Genomic DNA, 22,946 nt, shown 5'->3' with positions numbered 1-22,946 from the left:
ACTTGGGTTTGATCCCCGACCATGCTCAGTGGGTTAAGGATCCGGTGTTGCCATGAGCTGTGATGTAGGTTGAAGATGAGGCATTGCTGTGGCTGTGGTGTAGGCTGGCAGCTGCAGCTCTGATTCGACCCCTAGCCTAGGAACTTCCATATGCTGCAGGTGTGGCCCTTTACAAAAAAAGAAATCTGTTTACAAAAAATGGAGGCGTTAGAAGAATATGTTAAACAATACCATGCGGATGCAGCCTGCAAAATCTAAAAAGAGGGAACTTCTATAGAACTAATGATCTAGTCTTTTCAATAAATAAGTGAGAAGAAAAAAGAAGAGAGAGACCTATACAGGATGCACCCATTCACACTGTATTCAGTGTGTGCACCCATTTAGAATAAATTCCACTGTGTAAAAAAATGATCATAATGTCATTTGATCATAACGTGCTGGTTGATATGAAGATAATATTTTTTAGTTATGTCGGTGGTTGTCTGGATTTTGAAAAGTTTATGAGGTACATAACTGAAGTATTTATGGATGGATTAATAGGATGTTTGAGATTTGCTTTAAAATAATCCAGTAGGTGGGAGGGAGTGGGTGGGATTCAGATAAAACAGTATTGACCATGTATTGACAATTGCTGAAATTAGGTGATGAGTACATAGAAATTTGTAATAACTACTCTCTCTAGGTGCTTAGAATTTAGACTTTAAAAACTGACTGCATACATATAGTATATATAATATAGTTTTATAATTTATGTGTATATAAATATAGATACAGGATTTTTTGGGTTTTTTTTGTTTATTTTTTGTTTTTTTTTGTCTTTTTGCCTTTTCTTGGGCCACTCCTGTGGCATATGGAGGTTCCCAGGCTAGGGGTCTAATCGGAGCTGTAGCAGCCCAGCCTACGCCAGAGCCACAGCAACGCAGGATCCGAGCCACATCTGCGACCTACACCACAGCTCACGGCAATGCCAGATCGTCGACCCACTGAGCAAGGCCAGGGATCGAACCTCGCATCCTCATGGTTTCTAGTCGGATTCGTTAACCACTGCGCCATGACGGGAACTCCTAGATAGTTTTTAAATTATATATAACTCATGACTATATGTAAAGTTGATTTCTAATTAGAAATTTATGGCATAGAATGAACAAGGCTTTCTAGAGCCCATTGCTGGCCATTGCAGCCCCCTACCCAGAGTTTACCAGAGCAGTATTAGCAACTTGGCATCTTATTTTAATACTTCTGGGAGGTTGCTAAGTTTTACCTCAGCAGTTGGGTGCCAAAATGCGTAATAGTCCCATCAGAATCATTATGACAAGACACATGTGAGAAGTACTTTAATGAAACTTACAGCTGATAAAATATTTATATTGTAAATTCCTAATTTCTTTCTCTCTTCCTTCCTTCTTTTTTTGCTTTTTAGAGCCACACCCGTGGCATATGAAGGTTCCCAGGCCAGGGGTCTAATCACAGCTACAGCTGCCGGCCTACACCACAGCCACAGCAACGCCAGATCCAAGCCACGTCTGTGACCTACGCCACAGCTCACAGCAATGCCAGATTGTTAACCCACTGAGCGAGGCCAGGGATCAAACTGGCAACCTCATAGTTCCTAGTTGGATTTGTGTCATCTGAGCCACTCCGGGAACTCCTGTAAATTCCTAATTTCTTAATCAGAAAAGCATGTATATTTTAAGATAGCACTAAGCATAGCACCTTAAATATAGTACATGTATCTTACATATAGAGTAGGACATTCATGTGTGAGTTAATTTTTGTAAGTTAACTATGTATCTTGCAGGCATTTCTCATTTTAGAGACATTTGATTTTCTTTCTCTGAAATGTTTTTCTCTTTTCTAGGAAATTATTTTAGGTTGTGTGAAAGAAATGCTTCCTCATCTCTAAAGCTTACCAGAAACTCTGATTTGAAGAGAATAAATGGATTTTGCACCAAACCACAGGAAAGTCCAAAAGCTCCAACCTGTAAGTTTTTATTCGTTTTTCCAACTGTGGACTAGGTAGCTCCCAAAGAGTAGAACAGCATGGAATCAAAAGAACCTAAAAGAGACATGGTCACAGGAGTTCCTAAATCATACTCTGTCATGTAGTTCAGGCCTCCCAAATTGTGCTTATATTAGCTGGGCTCACATGTAGCAGTGATTTCTTCATTTTTCTCATTTGTCATTTGCAACTCTCGCTTCAAGGATTAGACTGGAGCTTTCTGTGGGACAGTAGATGCACCAAAATAGATAGTGATCTAGAAATCATCTTTTAAGGAACCTCAAAGATGAACAAAATCAAAGAGTGATGTTTTGGGTAAAATATAATTAGGGCTAAGCTCTGGCTTGTACATTAACTTCAGCCAGGTTTAGTACTATCCCTGTCCAGCCCTTGTTATTGTCACCACTATAGGGAGAGGGAGTATAATATATAAACTGTAGGGTCCCAGGAACTATTTGCCTATTGCTTCTACATGGGACTACACAAGAATCAGGCAGGTACTGCACTATCCTTAAATAATATTTATCAAGAGCTTAAAAATGCTTGTACCCTTTGACCTGGTATTTAACTTCTGGGGATCTATCCTAAGGAATTACCCCTCTATGTGGAAAAAGCTTTGAATGTGAAGATGTTCCTATATATATATATAATGTGCGTATAATAGTAAAATAAGAAATTAGTCAAAATGTCAAATAATCTGGGAATGATTAATTATATATTTTAGTTCTGGGAGTTCCTGTTGTGGCTCAGTGGGTTGAGAACCTGACTGGTATACATCAGGATACGGGTTTGATCCTTAGCCTCTATCAGTGGGTTAAAGGATCTGGCCATGAGCTCTGGTGTAGGTCGCAGACATGGCTCGGATCCTGTGTTGCTGTGGGTAGGCAGGCAGATACAGCTCCAATTTGACCCCCAGCTTGAGAACCTCCATATGCCGAGAGTGCAGGCATAAAAAGCAAAAAAAAAAAAAAAAAAAAATTACATATGTTAGCTCTACTTGATGAGATTGTGCAGCTGTTGAAAATGGTACTTATAAATACCACATACTGGTATGGATGTATGTTTGTTATAATGTTAATGAACAAAGAAATTTTATATTGTGTATAAGCACAAGAATGGTACACATAGAAATTACACATACATACATATGTATGGGAATAAGACTTAGGAAACACACCAAAATAAAAATATAGTAATTATGCTATGACAGGAGGATTAGGGGAGGCTTTTATCTTTTTCTTTTTCACATTTATACTTTCTGAATTGTCTTTAATGAGTATGTAGTACATGAAATGAAAAAAAAAAAAAAAAAAACACCTATAGAGAAAGTTGTGTCAAGTGCTGGAAGGGTTAAAAGAATACAATTACAGCAGTACTATCTCTATACTTATAAACTTCTATTTTGATTCTTTATGGTTTTTTTTTTTTTTTTTTTTTTTTTCGTCTTTTTGCCATTTCTAGGGCCACTTCCCGCAGCATATGGAGGTTCCCAGGCTAGGGGTCTAATCGGAGCTGTAGCCACCAGCCTATACCAGAGCCACAGCAACGCAGGATCCAAGCCACGTCTGCGACCCACACCACAGCTTACGGCAACACCAGATCCTTAACCCACTGAGCAAGGCCAGGGATTGAACCCGCAACCTCATGGTTCCTAGTCGGATTCGTTAACCACTGCGCCACGACAGGAACTCCAATGGATTTTTCTCCCTAGTGACTTTCCTGTTGCTTTTGCTATTGCCTTCTGATTAAGTGAAAAGTACAGCATAAGCAAAATGACATGTAGATGACAGTCAAAGAAATGATCTGTGTGCAAGAGAGATGTAGGCAATATGTGGAAATTGGATGAGATTATCTGCAAGGTCCTTTTTAACCCTGCCATTCTGTGATTCCCTGACTTTTTCTGCTCCTTATTTTCAGTGACTTTCCCTTTCTTTGTTGTTTTTTGTTTGTTTGTTTGTTTGGTAGTATTGTCATTTTTTTTTATTACTCAATGAATTTATTACATTTGTCGTTGTACAATGATCATCACAATCCGATTTTATAGGATTTCCATCCCACAATCCCAGCACCTCCCCCACCCCCAAACTGTCTCCTTTGGAGACCATAATTTTTTCAGTCTGTGAGTCACTATCTGTTCTGCAAAGAAGTTCAGTCTGTCCTTTAGGTCTGTGTTGTGCCCTGCTTATTCCTTTGCCTCTTCGGCTACTCCATTTACCTCTGCTGCCTCTTTCTCCTTTCGGGGTCATGCCCCACGGCTCAGCTCTTGGTCTTTTGCATTTCTCTGTCACCCTCACTGGCTCTCTCTTTGCACTGAAATTTATCTCCACTTGGACTCATTAAAGAAACCTACTCAGATGGCATAAATTTAGAGCCAGTAGATCTAAACTGACGTTTATGTTTTTTTCTCTTCTGACTGGTTCTTTTCAGTCTCATTTTGGTTAATAATACTACTATTGTCTTTTGTCATCCAAGTTTGAGGTTGTTTATGAATCCTTCTTTGTCTTAATCAGTCTCCAAGTTCTTTCACTTATCTCCAGATTGACTTTTTTGTCTTTTTTCCCACTGTTACAACTCCAGTTCAGACTGCATCTCCTCATTCTTACATTACAAGCTCCTGTTTCCCTTTGTTGCCCACTCTGTTCTGTCCTTTCTCTTTCCATCCATTGTGCAGAGGAATCTTTCTAAAACATCAACTGCTTCATTGCTTCAAAGTGTATAGCACTTCCCAAATGAAGTCTAAAAATCTTAGCCTGCCATTCAAGGTCTTTTATAATCTGATTTTACCTTACAAACTTTTAAAAATTCTGCTGAAGTCAAACGAGCTTCTCACTGTTCCCTTCTCAGTTCATCCTTCTGGCCTTTATATCTGTTCATGACATTCTTTCCGCTTTCAGTGGCTAAGGCTTATATTGGGGAAGTAACGCTCTTATTTTACAGTCCTCACAGAATTTTTTTTTTAGGGCTGCACCTGTAGTGTATGAAATTCCCAGGCTAGGGGTCAAATTGGAGGTGCAGCTGACAGCCTGTGCCACAACCACAGCAACATGGTGTCCGCTGAGCTACGTCGGTGACCTACACCACAGATCATGGCAGTGCCAGATCCTTCACCCACTGAGCAAGGCCAGGGGTCACACTTGCATCCTCATGGATACTAATCAGGTCGTAACCTGCTGAGCCATAAAAGGAACTCCTACACAATTTTCGAATCTCATTTGAGAAATGAGCAACCTAAGAAATTCCACTCAAATAAAGCTCTAATTCTGTTTAGTGAATGGCTAAAAAGCACAAATAGCCTATTTCTTTTGCTAAATTTGAGTCAGTCTTATATAAGTAAGATATCTTCTCTTGTTTTTCTCATAGACACTTATAGCCACAGAGTGCCATTGCATAAGCCTACAGACTGGGAGAAGAAGATCCTGATATGGTCAGGTCGCTTCAAAAAGGAAGATGAAATCCCAGAGACTATATCGTGAGTGCCGTATTTAGAGTTGTAAGCAGCTTTTATTTTTCAATGATCTGATTTAAAGGAAAAGCAGTTCCTCTGGGGCTGATCATTTAAAACTTTACAATGGAACTTTCAAACAGGTTTCGTTTCTCTAAATGTTACTTACCTCTTTGGCAATACCTGGAATAAAAACAGTACTGGAAAGTGTTTGTCTTATCATTAACATCTTATGTAGTACCTGGTGAAGAGCTGTCAGATACTCTGAAGTAAGTTGATTGATTTCCTCTTTCAGCCACAGAATGTGACTAAACAGTGATGTTCACTGTTGTTGTTGTTTTAATTTTTTTTTTGTCTTTTATTCTTTTAGAACTGCACCTGAAGTGTATGGAGGCTCCCAGGCTAGGGGTGGAATCAGAGCTGTTGCTGCCCAATTATGCCGGAGCCACAGCAACATGTTATTTTTTTTACATTTGTTATACATTTATTTTTGTAATTTTTTTTTCTCAGCTGCTCCAGGCCAGGGATTGAATCCATACCATAGCAGCAACTCAAGCTCATGGAATGATACAACTGGATCCCTAACCCACTGTACCATAAGGGAATTCCTGTAATTGCCTTTTTAAAAAAAATTTTTTTTTTATTTTATGGCTGCATCCATGGTATATGCAAGTTCCTGGGCCAGGGATTGAATCCAAGCCTATACCACACCTGCAGCAACACTGGATCCTTTAACCTACTGTGCCAGACTGGGGATTGAACCTGCATCTACTAAGTGACCTAAGCTGCTGCAGTCAGATTCTTAACCCACTGTACCATGGTGGGAACTTCCATAACTGCTTTTTCTTTTTCTTTTCTTTTTTGGCCACTCCTGCAGCATATGGAAATCCCTGGGCCAAGAATCAAGTCCAAGCTGGAGCTATGACCTATGCAGTAACACCAGATCCTTAACCTACGATACTGGGCCAGGTATTGAACTGATGCCTCCACAGAGACAAGCCGGATCATAAACCCACTGCATCACAGCAGAAACTCCCCTGTAACTGAATTTTTTTTTTAATTTAATTTTATTTTTTTAATTCAAGAAGTATAGCTGATTTACAATGTGTTAATTTTAGATATACAGCAAAGTGATTCAGGTATTATATATGTGTATGTATGTGTGTATATATATGTATTCTTTTTCAGATTCTTTTCTATTAGAGGTTATTACACGAGATCGATTATAGTTCCTGTGCTGCAGGTCCTTGTTGTTTATCTATTTTATATATAGTAGTTTGTATCTGTTAATGCCAAACTCCTAATTTATCCCTCCCCCCTTTGCATTTCCCCTTTGGTAACCAAAGTTTGTTTTCTGTGTCTGTGAGTCTGTTTCTGTTTTGTAAATAAGTTCATTTTGTATCATTTCTTTAGATTCCACATGTAAGTGATATCATATGATATTTGTCGTCATCTGCCTGACTTTGCTTAGTGTGATAAGCTCTAGGTCCATCCATGTTGCTAAAAATGACATTACTTCATTCTTTTTTAAGGCTGAATGGTATTCCATTATGTTTATATAGCACATTTTCTTTATCCATTCATCTGTCGGTGGACATTTAGGTTGATTCCATGTTTTGGCTATTGTAAATAGTACAGCTGTGAACATTGGGGTGCATGTGTCCTTTCAAATTAGAGTTTTTGTCTTTTCCGGTTAGATGCCCAGGAGTGGGATTGCTGGATCATATGGTAACTTTCATTTAGTTTCTTAAGGAACCTCCATTCTGTTTTCCATAGTAGCTTAACCAATTTACATTCCCACCAGTAGTGTAGGACTGTTCCCTTTTCTCCACACCCTCTCCAGCATTAGTTATTTATAGATGTTTAAATGATGGCCATTCTGTCCAGTCAGAGATGGTACCTTATTATAGTTTTGAATTGGATTTCTCTAATAATTAGCAATGTTGAGCATGTTTTCATGTTTCTGTTGGCTATCTGCTTGTTTTCATTGGAGAAATGTCTATTTAGGTCTTTGCCCGTTTTTTGAATGGGCTGTTTATTTTTTTTTTTTTACTGAGTTATATGAGCTTTTTGTATATTTTGGAAATTAAGACATTGTCAGTTACATCATTTGCAAATATTTTCTCCCAGTCCTTACATTGTTTCGTTGTTTTGTTTATGATTTCCTTTGCTGTGCAAGAATTTATAAGTTTGATTAGGTCCCATTTGTTTATATTTGCTTTTCTTTCTTTGGCCTTGGGAGACTGACCTAAAAATACATTGGTACGTACAGTTTATATAAGAATATTTTGCCTACATTCTCTGCTAGGAGTTTTATGGTGTCATATCTTATATTTAAGTGCTTAAGCCATTTCAAGTTTATTTTTTTATGTGATGTGAGGGTGTGTTCTGACTTCATTGGTACATATGGGGCTGTCCAAGATTACTTGCTGAGGAGACTGTCTTTTCCCCATTGTATATTCTTACCTCTTTTGTTGGAGATTAATTGAACATAGTGTGTGGGTTTATTTCTGGGCTCTCTGCCCAGTTCCATTGATCCAAATGTCTTTTTGTGCCAGTATCATTTGATTTTGATTACTGTAGCTTTGTAGTATTGTCTTAGGTCTGGGAAGGATATACCTCCAACTTTGTTCTTTTTCTTCAGGATTGCTTTGGCAATTCTGGATCTTTTGTGGGTCCATAAAAATTTTAGGTTTCTTTGTTCTAGGTTCTTTGAAAAATGTCATGGGTAATTTGATGTGGATCATATTAAATCTGTAGTTTCCTGTGAGTTGTATGGCCATTTTACCAATATAGCATGAGATATCTTTCCATTTCTTTGAATTATCTTCAGTTTCTTTTGTTAATGTTTTATAGTTCTCAGTATATAATTCTTTCACCTCCTTGGTCAGGTTTATCCCTAAATATTTTTTGTTGTTGAGTTTTTTGTTTTGTTTTGTTTTGTTTTTTGTCTTTGTCTTTTAGGGCCACACCTGTGGCATATGGAGGTTCCCATGCTAGGGGTCAAATCAGAGCTACAGCTGCTGGCCTATGCCACAACTCAAGGCAATGCTGGATCCTTAACCCACTGAGCAAGGCCAGGGATTGAACCTGCATCCTTATGGTTATTAGTCGGGTTTGTTAACCACTGAGCATGACAGGAACTCCTGGTAAGACTTTTTTTTTATCATGAGTGGATGTTGAATTTTATGAAATGCTTTTTCTGCGTTTCTTGAGATGATCATGTGGGTTTTTTCCCTTTGTTTTGTTGATGTGGTATATCACATTGATTGGTGTTTGTTGAACTATCTTTGTGACCTTGGGATGAATCCAACTTGATCATGCCATATAATACTCTTAATGTATTGTTGGATTTGGTGTGTTGTTTTGTTGAGGATTTTTGCATTTATATTCATCAAAGATATTAACCTGTAATTTTCTTTTTTTGGTAGTTTCTTTGGCTGATTTTGGTATCTGGGTAATGGTAGTTTCATAGAATGACTTTAGGAGTGTTTCCTCCTTTCAGTCTTTTGGAATAGCTTGAGAAAGATTGATTTAAAAAAAGTTCTTCTTTGAATGTTGTTAAATATTGTGTAGAATTTCCCAGTGAAACCACCTGGTCCTGTACTTTTGTTTGCAGGTAGTTTTTTGTTTTTTTGTTTTTTTCAAATTCAGTTTCACTTCTAGTCATGAGTCTGTTCAAATTATCCCTTCTCGATTTAGTTTTGGTGGGCTGTATATTTCTAGAAACGACCATTTCTTCTAGGTTGTCCAGTTTGCTGGCATATAATTGTTCAGGCTGTTCTCTTATGGTTTTTTTATTTCTTGGGGTATTGTTTGTTATTGCTCTTCTTTTATTTCTTACTTTGGTTATTTGAATCCTCTCTTTTTTTCTTCTTGGTGAGCCTGGCCAGGTACTTGTCAATTTTGTTTATCCTTTCAAAAAACCACCTTTTGGCTTTATTGACTTTTTTCTATTTTTTTTTTAATCTCTATTCATGTCCTCTCTGATCTTTATTATTTCCTTCCTTCTGCTGACTTTAAGTATTATTTGTTCTTATTTTTCTAATGCTTTTAGATCTTTGGTTAGGTTGCTTTTTTGATATTTTTCTTGTTTTTTGTGGAAGGCCTTTATAGCTATGAACTTTCTTCCCAATACTGCTTTTTCTGCATCCCACAGATTTTGTATGGTTGCGTTTTCGTTATCATTTGTCTCAAGATATTTTTTAGGAGTTCCTGTTGTGGCATAGCAGAAACAAATCCAACTAGTATCCATGAGGACGTGGGTTCAGTCCCTGGCCTTGCTCGGTGGGTTAAGGATCCAGCATTGCCATGAGCTGTGGTGTAGGTTGCAGATGTGGCTCAGATCCCAAGTTGCTGTGTCTCTGGTGTAGGCCCTCAGCTACAGCTCCAATTCAACCCCTAACCTGGGAACATCCAGGTGCAGCCCTAAAAGAAAAAAATTTTTTTTTTAGTTTCTGCTTTGATTTAATTGACCATTGTTTTGTTTTTTGGGTTTTTTTTTTTCTTGTTTTTTTTTTTTTTTTTTTTTTTTAGCAGTATATTGTTTAGTCTCAATGTAATATTTTTTTTTCCTTATTTTTCTTTCTGTTGTTGATTTCTAGTTTCATGCTGTTGTGGTCAGAAACAATGCTTTAAATAATTCCTATTCCTTAAATATCTTGAGGTTTGTTTTGTGTCCAAGGATGTGGTCTCTTCTTGTGAGGGTCCCATGTGCACTTGAAAAGATGTGCACTCTGGTTTTGGGGGTGTAATGTCCTGAAAATACCAAATAAGTTTAGCTGAACTATTATATCATCCAGGATATCTGTTGCCTTATAGATTTTCTGTTTGGAAGAGCTGTCTATTAATGTGAATGTGGTGTTAAATTCTCCTGCTGTTGTATTCCTGTCATTTTCTCCCTTTATATCTGTTAGTATCTGTTTATGTATTTGGGTGCTCCTATTTTGGATGCTTATATGTTAACAAGTGTCCTATCTTCTTGTATTGATCCTTATATCATTGTATAGTGTCATTCTTACTTTTCTGTATGTCCTTAAATGTCTATTTTGTCTGATAAGAGTATTGCTACCCCCACTTTCTTGTCATTTCTTTTGCATAAAATATATTTTTCTATCCCCTCAGTTTCAGTCAATTTGTGTCTTTGCCTTCATGTGGGTCTCTTATAGGCAGCCTCTTGTGGCTTCTTGTTTTATGGTCCAGTCTGCCACTCTTCATCTTTTGATCAGAGGATTTAGGCCATTGACAAAGTAGTTTTTGGTAGGTATGTTTTTTGTTTGTTTGTTTTTGCTTTTTAGGGCCATACCTACAGCATAAGGAAGTTCCCTGGCTAGGGGTCGAATATGCAGATATAGACAATTTACAAAAACCGTACATAGATTGAAAAAAATTTTTGTGAAAGCAATTATCTACAATGAACAGCAAAAGGAAAAACATGCAGATGTGAAATAATACATCAAAATGATAAAATGCACGGGAGGGGAGTAAGAAAATGTAGATGTGTTTTTGAGAAAGTGAGCTCATATGACTACCAGTGTAAAACAAGTAGATATAGCAATGGGTTAACATAGTTGAAAACCAGGGTAATCACAAACAAAAACATACAAAAGATTCACAAAAACCAAAAAGAAAAGAACTCAAACATAATACAAAAGAAAACCTACAAATCACAAAAGAAAAAAAAAAGAAAAGAAAAGAAAGGAACAGAGAAGAAATACAAAATCAATCGGGAAACAAAGTTTAAAATGGCAATTAATACATACCTACTGGAAGTTCCCATTATGGCTCAGCGGTAATGAGCCTGACTAGTAAGTGTAAGGATGAGGATTCTGTCCTTTTATATATTTGCATATCTTATTGTGATTTTCCCCTTTCCTGTAGATTCTTGCTTCTTTTCTACTTAGAGAAGTCCTTTCAATATTTCTTTTAGGATAAGTTTGGTATTGCTTTAATTTTTTTTTTTTTTTTTTTTTTTTTTTTTTAGTTTTTGCTTGTCTGAGAAATTCTTTATTTAATGTTGCTGGGTACAGTATATTAGGCTGAAGATTTTTTTCCCTTTAAGAACTGAATATATCTTGCCACTCCTGTTCCTGGCCTGTAGAGGAATCAGCTGATAGTCTTTAGGGGTGCTCCCTTGGAATTAATGCTTTGTTTTTCTCTTGCTGCCTTTAGAATCCTCTCTTTATCTTTAACTTTTGCCATTTTTATTATAAAATGTCTTGGTGTAGGTCTCTTTGGGGCCCTCTGTGTTTCCTGCACCTGGATATCTGGGTCTGTTTTTGTTTTTGTTTTGTCTTTTTAGGGCCAAACCTGCAGCATATGGAAGTTCCCAGGCTTGGGGTTGAATCCGAGCTGTAGCTGCCAGCCTACGCCACAGCCACAGCACCATGGGGTTCAAGCTGCTTCTGTGACCTATACCACAGCTTCAGCAATGCCAGATCCTTAACCCACTGAGCGAGGCTGGGAATCAAACCTGCATGCTCAATGGATGCTCATCAGATTCATTTCCACTGAGCCACCACGGGAACTCCAGGATATCTGTTTTCTTATTTAAGTTTTGGAAGTTTTTAACCATAATTTCTTCAAATACATTTTCAATCCCCCTTTTTCTTCTCCTTCTGTGATCCCTATTATGCACAGATTGGTACACTTAATATTATCCCATAGTTGTCTTATATTGTTTTCGTTTTTTTTTTTTTTTTTTTTTCATTTATCTCTAGGTCTTCTGTTCCGATAGGATGATTTCTATTTTTCTGTTTTCAGGATCACATATTTGTTCTTCTGCATTTAGTTTGCTATTTACTGCATTTAGCTAGTTTTTATCTCACAATTGAGTTGTCTGATAATTTTGATTGGCTCCTCTATATAGTTTCTATTTCCTTTTTTTACATTTCTATCAATAGCCTTTCTTACTTTCTCCAGCACTTTTACATCCTCCTTTTTGAACTCAGGTCCTGAAGACTGGACAGGTCTGTTTCATTGTTTGTGGTTTCAGGGGAATTCTCTTGTTCTGTTTATTAGGAGTGGCTCCTCTACTTTTTCATTGTATTTCCCTGTCTCTATGAATTGAAGGGAAACAGTTATCACTGTGGTCTTGAAGGGCTGTTTTTATGTGGGAGTGTCCCTCTGTAGCCTATGTGAGTCCAGAAGTTTTGGTGCCAGGTATAGATGACTGTCATGTTTTTATTCAGGGTATGCTGGGTATTATCCCCTTCATAGGGGGTGTGATTGGTGTGTGGTGACTGGAGCCTACTCTGGATGTTGGGCAGGGCCTCCTCTTTGCTCTGTGGCTGTCACAGCCCTGTTGTGGGGAGCATCTGCTCCCCAGTTGTTGGAGTAGAAACCCCTAGATCCAGCTCTAAGCTGTTATGTGAGGTAGACAGGACTAGGGCCCTACCCCTAGGACAGAAGCTGCTGTGTATTCCTCCCCAGGAGCTGTCTGCCCAGACATGTGTTCTGTGATGTCACCTGTCACCCATTAAATGGGCTCACAAAGTACACTCATGTTCGCCCCCGCTGTGGGCATGCTGGTAATCGGCTCTGATTTCTGCCCCACTTCTGCCTGTGGGTGCCCACAGGTCCTGTTGCTGCTGGTGCAGAGTTGCCTCAACCATAGGAGATCCAGTAATCAGCTTGGATGATCCCTAAGTACTTTGTGGTCATAAATTTGCTGAAGTCATGCACCCGCGGGGGATTGGCTCAGATTTTAGTCGTGCCTCTACTTGTGGGCAACCAGCCTATGCTTACACATTCCCAAAGTTCATGGTGGCTAAGCCGTATCCACAGTGAGCCTGCCGAGCATGAGGCTGCTTTGGTGGGTCCCCTAACTTTACTATTAAAAATTGGGGAAAAAAAGTGTTCCCTTCATGGCTCAGTGGTTAACAAACCCGACTAGGATCCATGAGGATGTGGGTTCAGTCCTTGGCCTGGCTCAGTGGGTTAAGGATCCGGCGTTGCCATGAGCTGTGGTATAGGTCACAGACTCGCTCGGATCCTGCATTGCTCTGGCTGTGGCGTAGCCCAGCAGCTGTAGCTCTGATTGGACCCCTAGCCTGGGAACCTCCATATGCCACAAGTGTGGCCCTAAAAAGCCAAACAAAAACCAAAAACAAAAAACAATGGGACTCCTGTGGCAGGCCTGGATTCCATCCTGCACACACCTCCAGTTGCAACCTGGGGTACACTACACTCCAGGCCCATGCGGCTGTCTCTACACAGCCAATCCAAGTCTTCTCCCCAGTCTGTTCACTGAAGCTCTAGTTTCAGCACCCTGCCCTGCCATGTATCAGCAGCTGCACGTCTAAGGCTGGGAAGTGCAGTGACATGGCTGGGACCCACTGTGCTGGTCTCGCTGTGTTTTCCCTACCACAGGGTGGCTTCTGTGCTCTCCTGTGAGTCTCCGAGGCTCCCTTTCTGTCCCAGCAGACCTCCAAGTCAGCGAAGGGAACTCCTGAGTTAGGGAACTTTTCCTCTTTCACCGCTCCTTTCCAAAGGTGCAGGTCCCATCCTAATTCTTTTTTTTTTTTTTTTTTTTTTTTTGCTTTCTTTCTTTTTATTTTACCCAGTTACGTGGTGATCTATCTTGAAATTCTGGTTTTATGAGATCTTCTGCCAGCATTGGGCAGGTCTTCTGTGAGAATCATTTCACTTGTAGATGTATTGTTAACATATTTGTGGGAGGGAGTAAATTCCACATCCTTCTATTCTGCCATCTTGATCTTCACCCCCTTATTGTTTTATATACAAGATATTAAGTGAATTGTGAAAATGCTCCATTCTCCCCAAGGACCTACAGGATTTCCAGGCACCACCTCCTTTTCTGTATTTATAGGCACCACTCCACTCCTGATTAGGGCACACAGAGATTTAGAGCCTTCTGGAAACTTTAGAAAGAGAAAAGTTAACTCTCATGATCTCATTGTTTTACTAGGTTTGAGATGCTCGATGCTGCAAAGAACAAGATTCGAGTGAAGATCAGCTATGTAATGATTGCACTGACAGTGGCAGGATGCATCTTGATGGTTATTGAGGGCAAGAAGGTGAGAGTGGACTTCCCCTCTATCTCTGCATTTTCCACAAAAGACCTAGAGGAAGCCTGAGATTGACCCTTCTGTTCATTCTCTGCAAAGAGGAGACTGCTTCCTACATAAGACATGATAACAAACAAAATAGAACATAGGAGGAACACACCTGAGATATCATGCCTGGAGAGAAATAGAAAATTCTCACTTTGGGAAGATGAAGGACTAAATTAGTTTGGTGTAAAGTAAAAAAAAAAAAAAAAAAAAAAAAAAAGTGTTTGGTTATCACAGATGTCATAAGTAATGTGAGAGAAGAAGTATAACACTAGCTTATTTAGTGATAACTCCTTGCACGTCTGTAAAGCACTCTCAGTATGTGGGCTTATTTATCCTCACTCTGCCTTCGTCCTGGTTAGCATTCTGACCACTATTCTTTACCAGACTGGGCCATAAGTGTAAACTCCTAAGCAATACATAGGAATTCAAGTCCAGAAATCTGATCATTATGAACAGCTATCACTAATTGAATACTGTCTTCCAAGTACCTTGCTGTTACCTCATTTGAACCTCACAACACTATGAGATAGGTACTGTTATTAGGATCTCGTTTATAGATGAGGAAACATAGCTTAGAAAGCTTTAGAAACTTACCAAGGTCACATATCTCAGGAGCTCCCATTGTGGTTCAGTGGAAACAAACCCATGAGGCTGTGGGTTCGATCCCTGGCCTTGCTCAGTGGGTTAAGGATCCGGCGTTGCCATGAGCTGTGGTGTAGGTCACAGACGCAGCTCAAATCTGGCGTTGCTGCGGCTCTGGCGTAGGCCAGTGGCTACAGCTCCGACTGGACCCCTAGCCTGGGAATCTCCATATGCCTTGGCTGAGGCCCTAAAATAAAAGACAAAAAAAGAAAAAATACTATGTATGATTGCATAAATCACAGCTTCCATGTAGAAGGAGATGTCTCATACCTATTACCAGATACTTAAAGGGTTCTTCTGCAAACCCAGTGCTAAATGACTTCCTTAAAAAAAAAAAAAAAAAAAAAAAAAAAAAAAAGAGTTCCCATCGTGGCTCAGCAGTTAATGACCCTGACTAACATCCACAAGGATGCAGGTTCGATCCTTCACCTCCCTCAGTGGGTTAAGGATCCAGCGTTGCCATGAGTTGTATTGTGGGTCGCAGACTTGGACCTTGCTATGGCTGTGGCATAGGCCCTTGGCTACAGCTCCAACTGGACCTGTAGCCTGGGAACTTCCATACGCCGTGGGTACAGACCTAAAAAGACAAAAAACAAACAAAAAAAGAAAAATACCAAGTATTTAGGTTGATGTTACGGGAGCAAAAAGGGCAAGTATGGAAGCCTTGACAAATTTGTTTCTGCCCCATTTCATTATTCCTTGTCTGCCTCTTTGACCCTCTCGTGCTTAGTTCTCAGATGGGAACCTGCAGAAGCATGTGGATAGGACATAGGGGTTTCTAGAATCCTGAAAAATCTGTGTTGTTTTGTCTGTTTGATTATACTAGCTGAGTTTACTCCAGAAATAGTCATGCCCTGGAATCTCCCCTTGCCTCATCCACGGGTATATACGCTGTATACTTAAAATAGTTCCTCTCCTTTTCTATACTATAAAATTTATTATTTCTCTTTTATGGAACTATCCATTTCTAAAGTTGGTAAATGCTACTGATATGAAGAACTTGTGAACTTAGTGTGATTTCGAAGAGAAAAACGAGCCATTGTATGTTTTGTTCCATCAACTTACCATTCCCGTTCTCCTCCTCTCCATGCCTAGTTATTTACATGTGAAATCACACAGAAGAAAATACCACCTTATAGGGTGGGTGCTGGTTTCACTCATTTGGTTAAAAAAAAAATTGCAACTGGTCTGCTGAGGTAAGCCTCACAGAAATGTGACAGGTCACCTGGGGAAGACAGGGGAAGGGGATGGTTGCTTCTTCCTCCACTGCTGTTTGCTCTCCAAGGATGGAAAAGCAGGGTAGACACTGCTGGAGTCATGGGGCAGGGGTATTTGGTAAAGTCAGGGATCCCCAAAGATAACGTGTTTTTGGTAAAAGAAGTGCAAGGAACTAGAAGGGTGTGAAAGCACACAGATGAGTAGGGGAAGTAGAAATGGTAACAACAAAGAAAAACGAGAGGAGGAAAAAAATGGATAGAAATGAAAACAAGAAGGTATTTAATGCTACAGAGAGGAAGTGAGAAAGGCAAGGGAATTAATTATAAAGGGAGAAGAGGGGCTAAAAGATTTAAACAAGGAGGCTAGAAAGGAAGAGACGGTAGACGTGAGGCATTTCTCTTGTGCTTCAGCAGGTGGGCCGCTGTTGTCTCAGAAGGATTAGCGAAGGCAGAGGGTGGGTATTCCATGCCTCTTCCGCCCGCATCAACCTGCGGGCCTCAGTGCAAGGCAGTGACATCCTCCCCAAACCGACATAAATAATAACTTGTTCAAATTTGTTTTATTTTAGGCTGCCAAAAGAAACGAGTCATTAACAAGCATGAACCTAGAAAAGAAAGCTCGTCTGCGAGAGGAAGCTGCTATGAAGGCCAAGACAGAGTAGCAGAGATACCCATGTTGGCTGGATTTTCAAACTCTAGAAACAGTTTTGCAGCAACAAGCCTATATTACAAAGAATGTGGTATAAGGTTCTCTATTTCTGCTCTAGAGCTACAAATAAATTTTCTTAGAGAAATGACTTGTCTATATTTTATGGCTTTGATCCAGGTTAAATGCAGCCTCTCAGCTTTTTGGAGAAAATGAAAACAATGAAAATGAAAAAAGAGACAGCTTGTTTGAACTTTAATATTAACTTTTCTTTAAAAAAAAAAAAATTTAGGGAGTTCCCATCATGGCTCAGCAGAAACGAATCCAACTAGGAACCAGGAGGTTGCGGGTTTGACCCCTGGCCTCGATCAATGGGTTAAGGATCCAGCATTGCCATGAGCTGTGGTGTAGGTCGCAGATGTGGCTTGGATCCTGCGTTGCTGTGGCTCTTGTGTAGGCTGGCGGCTACAGCTCCGATTAGACTCCTAGCCTGGGAACCTCCACATGCTGCAGGTGCGGCCCTAAAAGGACAAAAAGACCAAAAAAAAAAAAAAAAAAAAATGAATGGTCACACCCACAGCATATGGAAGTTCCTGGGCCAGAGACTGAATCTGAGCTGCAGCTGCCACAACACTGGATCCTTTTAATCCACTGTGCTGGGCTGGAGATGAAACCCATGCCTCTGCAGTGACCCAAGCTGCTGCAGTCACACTCTTAACCCACTGCACCAGAGCAGGAACTCCAACATTAACTTTTCTTTAGAGTCATGAACCGTATCTTTAATTCCCAGTACCAAAGTGACATCTCCCCAGAAGCCAAAATGGCTTCTAGTTCTGCATTTCTCTTTCTCTTCTGTGTCCTCATTTCTGGAGAGATAAGGAGGGCCAGCTTAGGGTACTGCTCAGATGCACATTGGAGCACTGGGCACCTCAAATGCCCCCATGCTTCTCGGGAGTCCTTGAAGCAGCCAGACCACTCTGCCATTGTCAGAGGTGCTGGAGACAGAGGCTTTTAGGAGTAGTCTTTGAAAAAATCCTGGCAAGGTGATGATGGAGATGTGACCACAAGTTTCTTAGGACTTTGAAATTCCAGCACCATGTTGTTGCTTGGGGCCAGCACAGTCACCTCTTCTGCTCCATGGCTTAGAATTCCCAACTGGTCCTTTTCCTTCTGCCTTTACACTGTATTTCTCAATTATGAAAATCTACCAAGTGTGTTTTTGTAGTAATTTGGTGTTAAAAAATAAGCATTTGCACCTTAGTTACACTTTGATGGGGCTCCTAAGTTCTCTCACATTTAGGGTATTTCACTTCTTTTCACATGCATCCCATCCTGCTAGTTTTCCCTGGATGGTTATTACAGATTAAAGACTAATATATGCAGCTGTTTAGAAACTTGGGGAGTGGGGGAGTTCCCATTGTAGCACAGAGGTTAACGAATCTGAGTAGGAACCATGAGGTTGCAGGTTTGATCCCTGGCCTTGCTCAGTGGCTTGGGGACCTGGTGTTGCCATGAGCTGTGGTGGAGGTTGTAGATGCGGTTCGGATCCTGCATTGCTGTGGCTCTGGCGTAGGTCAGTGGCTACAGCTCCGATTGGACCCCTAGCCTGGGAACCTCCATATGCCGCAGGAGCGGCCCTAGAAAAGGCAAAAAGACAAAAAAAAATAAAATAAACTTGGGTGGGGGGGGTCTTGCTTTTTTTAGGCCTGCACCTGCAGCATATGGAAGTTCCCAGGCTAGGGATCGAATTGGAGCTATAGCTGCTGGCCACAGCCACAGCCACAGCAATGTAGGATCTGAGCTGAGTCTGCAACCTATACCGCAGCTCATGGCAACACTGGATCCTTAACCCACTGAGCATGGCCAGGGATCAAATCCCTGTCATGGATACTAGTCACGTTTATTACCACTGAGCCATGATAGGAACTCCCCACATTAGTTTTTCCTGATTGTTTTGGAACACTGTGTTACATCTTGTTTAAACCAGTGTTAAATATGGGTAAATCTTAATGTACTTTTATTTTTTTATTAAAAAAGTTTTAATATTGTTATACTACATGAACAATTTTGATTGTTACATTAGCTTACATAGTTACATTAACTTTTGTAAAAAGTTAAAAGTCAAAATAATAATATGAATTAGTATGAAAATTTTGAAAAACAAAAAATGAACAAAAAAATAGAAATTACATAGAATACCAGCTTATAGAAAGAAACAATTTTTAAAAATTAATTATTTTGTTTATACAATCACTCATTCATTAGAATAGGTACTGTGACCTAATAGCTTTATGGTACTAAGCAGGAAACAAAATGTCCTCCAGTTTCATTTTTCTTTAATGTACTTTTTTTTTTTTGTCTTTTGTCTTTTTAGGGCCGCACCCACGGCATATGGAGGTTCCCAGGCTAGGGGTCTAATCGGAGCTGTAGCTGCTGGCCTACGCCAGAGCCACAGCAACGCGGGATCCGAGCTACGTCTGGGACCTACACCCCACCTCATGGCAATGCCAGATCCTTAACCCAGTGAGCGAGAACGGGGACCAAACCCGCAACCTCGTGGTTCTTAGTCGGATTCATTAACCACTGAGCCACGAAGGGAACTCCAAAAGGTAAGTAATCTTTCTTCATGGAATAATACCATTTTGCGCTTTGAAGGAAGCATTTTTAAAGTGCTGTATTTTGGACATTTCGTTTAATAAAATATTTAAGTCAAAACTCATAAATGCTACCACGCAGCAAGAATTTACACAATCATTCTCAATTTGTGTCAATCCTCTTGTTCAATAACTTATAGTGACTCTCTCTTTTGGGGTTAAATATAAATTTCTGGACCAGAATCAGCCCTGCCCATCTAACCCATTTCTCTCAGTACTCTCACATATTAACTTCTTGGCAGTCATACCCTACTAGTAACTCTAGTATCTTATACTCATTAGAACTTGCCAAGCAAATCTGATTTCATGAGCACTATCATAAGCAACAATGGCAAAACTGTCTTCTTTTGTATTCCTTAATACCTGCTTTCAATTAAATGATTTTGTTTTTTGCTTAATTTCTAGAAAATTTTTTCATGTTTATCTATCTTTATATGTAAAGTAGGCCAAAAATGTTTTCCACTTTACACTTCCTCTAAATCCTGTTTGAATAAAGTCAATATGTGAGGCTATGGTTAGATACTTTTAATCAACAAAAATAACAGTATGAGGAATGATTCCAAAAATTTGTTACAGCAGGCAAAGAATGAAGTTGTGATGGTGGTAAATTCAATGTTATTCATCCAACATTACTTGAGTGCCTTCGGTGTACAAAAACTAAAAATACAAAGATGCCTAAAACATATTTGACTCCACAGAGCTCATAATTTACCAGAAACATAGCTCATGAAACCACTACAACACAAACTGGTAAGTGATATGTTTTGAATTTTATAACAAACTATAGAAAGAAGCAAGAAAATCTAATTCAGCTGGCAGCTGTGGCTGGAATCAGGCAGGCAGTTAGGGCTCCACAAAGTGGTGTTTCTGAGCTGGACGTGTGGGCAGGAGTGAGTGGTCAGACATAATGAAAGGCAGCAGCCTCACCAAACATCCTTGCCCTGAGAATCAGGAGAGGGCAGTATGACAAGATAGAGGTCCTTCCGTAAAATGCCTTTATAATTTTGTTCTGGTTTATTTTTACTTTTTATCATTTTAAAAACTTAATATTTTTAAACTGTCAAAACAAACACAACCATTACGTATTTTTCCCAAGTTACAAACTTGATTCCAAGAACCATTTCCCAGCCTATCATGTAGGCTTGTGAGTGGCATCTGACAGAAACACCATCCCAGGCTTATTCTTACTCATCTAATCTCCCAAAGCAAAAGCCTTGGAGTTATTCCAAACTCCTGTGCTCCCTTCTTTTGATCAGTTTTGTAAGCCTTACATCTAAATATTTATCAAATATACTGATCCTCTAGTATAGTCACCGACAGGAACAGAATGGGAATCTGTTCAGGACAGACACAAGAGATTAATAACAGACTTCAAGAATAAATGTCAGAAACCCTGGGGTCTAGATTTGCTTTTCCAACTCTCTTACTTTGTAAATTGAGGTTACAGGTCTTAAAATCATATAATCCAAGACAATGTTAACAGAAATACAAAACCATGCCAAAACTGACAGAAACCATGTTTTAAAATACCTACCCCCGCCCCCCATTTAGCTCTACTACTTGATTAGGGTTTAGTAGTTACTCATCCACAGTTTAACTGTTTTGTCATTTCCTAATGCTGCTGATGCAATAATGTTTTCTGTAGGATGACAAGCTGCTGAGATCACAACATCTGTATGACCTTGTAATTTCTGTACAATCTCTTTAGTCTGAAGGTTCCAAATGTAAACCAGGTTATCTTCTGAACCAGACACAATCCACTTTCCACTAGTGACTGAAAAATTGGCAAATATGCAGTATTTCTCATTCTTATGACCAGTGTATGTCTTCAGGCATCTGCCTCTGCTGTAATCCCACAGTTTAAGAGTATTGTCCAAAGTTGCAATGAGAATATATTTACCATTTGGAGAAAATTTTACAAAAGAGATTGGAGGGTTATCATCATCAACCAGTGTTTTTAAACACTGACCTGATGCAGCATCCCAGATTCGACAGACACCATCATAGCTACCTGACACTATCAAGGACCCCTTACAATTAAAATGAACAGCAGAAACTGGATCAGAATGAGCAGACAAAGTCTTAAGGCACCTTCCTGTTTTCACCTCCCATATTTTCACGCTCTCATCAAAAGATCCTGAAATGATGAGGTTGGATGGTGGGTTGAAATTACAACAAAAAACATAATTACTGTGCCCTTTCAGCGTTTTCAAACATTTTCCAACTCTCACATCCCAAATCTTTAGAGTTTTATCATCTGAGGCAGAAACAAGACGCCCGGAATCTGATGACCAGGCAACATCTGATATTTCCAGACTGTGTCCTTTAAGTGCTTTCTCATATTTTCCATCATAGGCTCCCCAAATTATAATTACTTTATCAGCAGAAGAACTTGCTAGCCATTCTCCATTAGGACTAAATTTCACTGATGATACTGCTTCCGTATGTCCCACGAGAGTAAATTTGAGCGTGTAGTTTGGTTTTTCAGCGACTTGCTTGCTCTGATTGGCTGATGAGGAGAGGGCGGACCCGGCTTTGTCATCTCTTGACTCCTTTGTAGCCATGACTCTGAAGCTCCAAGTAGGCAGGTTGGTTTGGCGTCAGGTCCTGAACCCAGAAGCCAGTATTTTGGCTTTCTGTCCAGCAAAATAAAGATATAAATCATAGGACTCAAAATGAACGGTATTGTGACAATAATTTCTGGATCCTTTTTGAACTACAATATACACAGATACAGTAGCACGGCTTGGACCCTTTCAATTTTTCCCCGCTTCCTCCTCTGCAAACAAATACTTAAGAAATATTATTAAAAGGGTCCTGTGCGCTGTCGGCAAGGAAGCTACTAATGTTGGGTAGTTTGCGAATGTATAAAGCGGCCCGAAACTGCACGCAGTGAGGTGGAGCGGCAGGAACCTACAGAAAGTATTTTTCACCGCCCCTCCCCAGCTCCGAATGTTTGAGAACCCGCTGAGCAATACTACCAGTCAGGCTTTAGGTATCAGAGCAAGAATGAATTACCGCTTTAAACAGATTTCACAAGCTAAGCAAAAAGCTGCACAGGAACCTCTCCTTCAGGTCACGGACAACGGCCGACCCTCCGCACAACTGCCGACCTGCCGCACAACTGCTTACGTACCTAACGCGGGTGTAAGGCAGCCGAGCGCATGTGCAGAAGGAGCCTTCCGCCACTTCCGAGCAGAGGCGACATGCGGGAGACGCAAGTTTGGGCTTAGCTTCCGGCCCTTGTAGCCCTCGCCCTCCCCGCGCAT

General features: G+C 40.0%; 2 protein-coding genes across 3 annotated transcripts in view; one reads left to right on the top strand and one right to left on the bottom strand.

Annotated features, from left to right (window-relative positions):
- The window catches only part of FAM162A (family with sequence similarity 162 member A), a 36,221-nt gene extending 19,047 nt beyond the window's left edge, over positions 1-17,174 (top strand). Inside the window, exons 2-5 of the mRNA NM_001243573.1 lie at positions 1,859-1,981; positions 5,360-5,468; positions 14,371-14,479; positions 16,947-17,174. Coding sequence (NP_001230502.1) covers positions 1,859-1,981; positions 5,360-5,468; positions 14,371-14,479; positions 16,947-17,039 — 434 coding nt within the window. The 3' untranslated portion in view covers positions 17,040-17,174. The remainder of the gene's footprint in view (positions 1-1,858; positions 1,982-5,359; positions 5,469-14,370; positions 14,480-16,946) is intronic.
- A 1,859-nt stretch (positions 17,175-19,033) lies between these two features.
- On the bottom strand, positions 19,034-22,894 carry WDR5B (WD repeat domain 5B). Of its 2 annotated transcripts, none has more exons than XM_005654048.4 (2): positions 22,814-22,894; positions 19,034-22,313 (listed from the first exon to the last, which is right to left on the bottom strand). In XM_005654048.4, exon 2 carries the CDS (start codon positions 22,239-22,241, stop codon positions 21,249-21,251), a length of 993 nt encoding a protein of 330 aa, XP_005654105.1. In that variant the 5' UTR covers positions 22,242-22,313; positions 22,814-22,894; the 3' UTR covers positions 19,034-21,248. The 2 variants fall into 2 exon arrangements, with proteins under 2 accessions (XP_005654105.1, XP_005654104.1); XM_005654047.4 differs by having other exon boundaries at positions 22,696-22,818.
- Positions 22,895-22,946: the final 52 nt, after the last annotated feature.

The sequence above is a fragment of the Sus scrofa genome, chromosome 13 (genome assembly GCF_054392235.1).
Source record: "Sus scrofa isolate SSC_HxYL_T2T_F1_AM1 chromosome 13, Sscrofa_HxYL_maternal_Yorkshire_Landrace_v2.0, whole genome shotgun sequence".
NCBI lineage: Eukaryota > Metazoa > Chordata > Mammalia > Artiodactyla > Suidae > Sus > Sus scrofa.
The sequence above is the reverse complement of the archived record's forward strand: the minus strand, read 5'-3'. Positions and strand labels throughout refer to the sequence as shown.

Excerpts from the sequence above, each read along its gene's own strand:
- WDR5B (XM_005654048.4), bottom strand. The coding sequence starts at position 22,241 with ATGGCTACAAAGGAGTCAAGAGATGACAAAGCCGGGTCCGCCCTCTCC.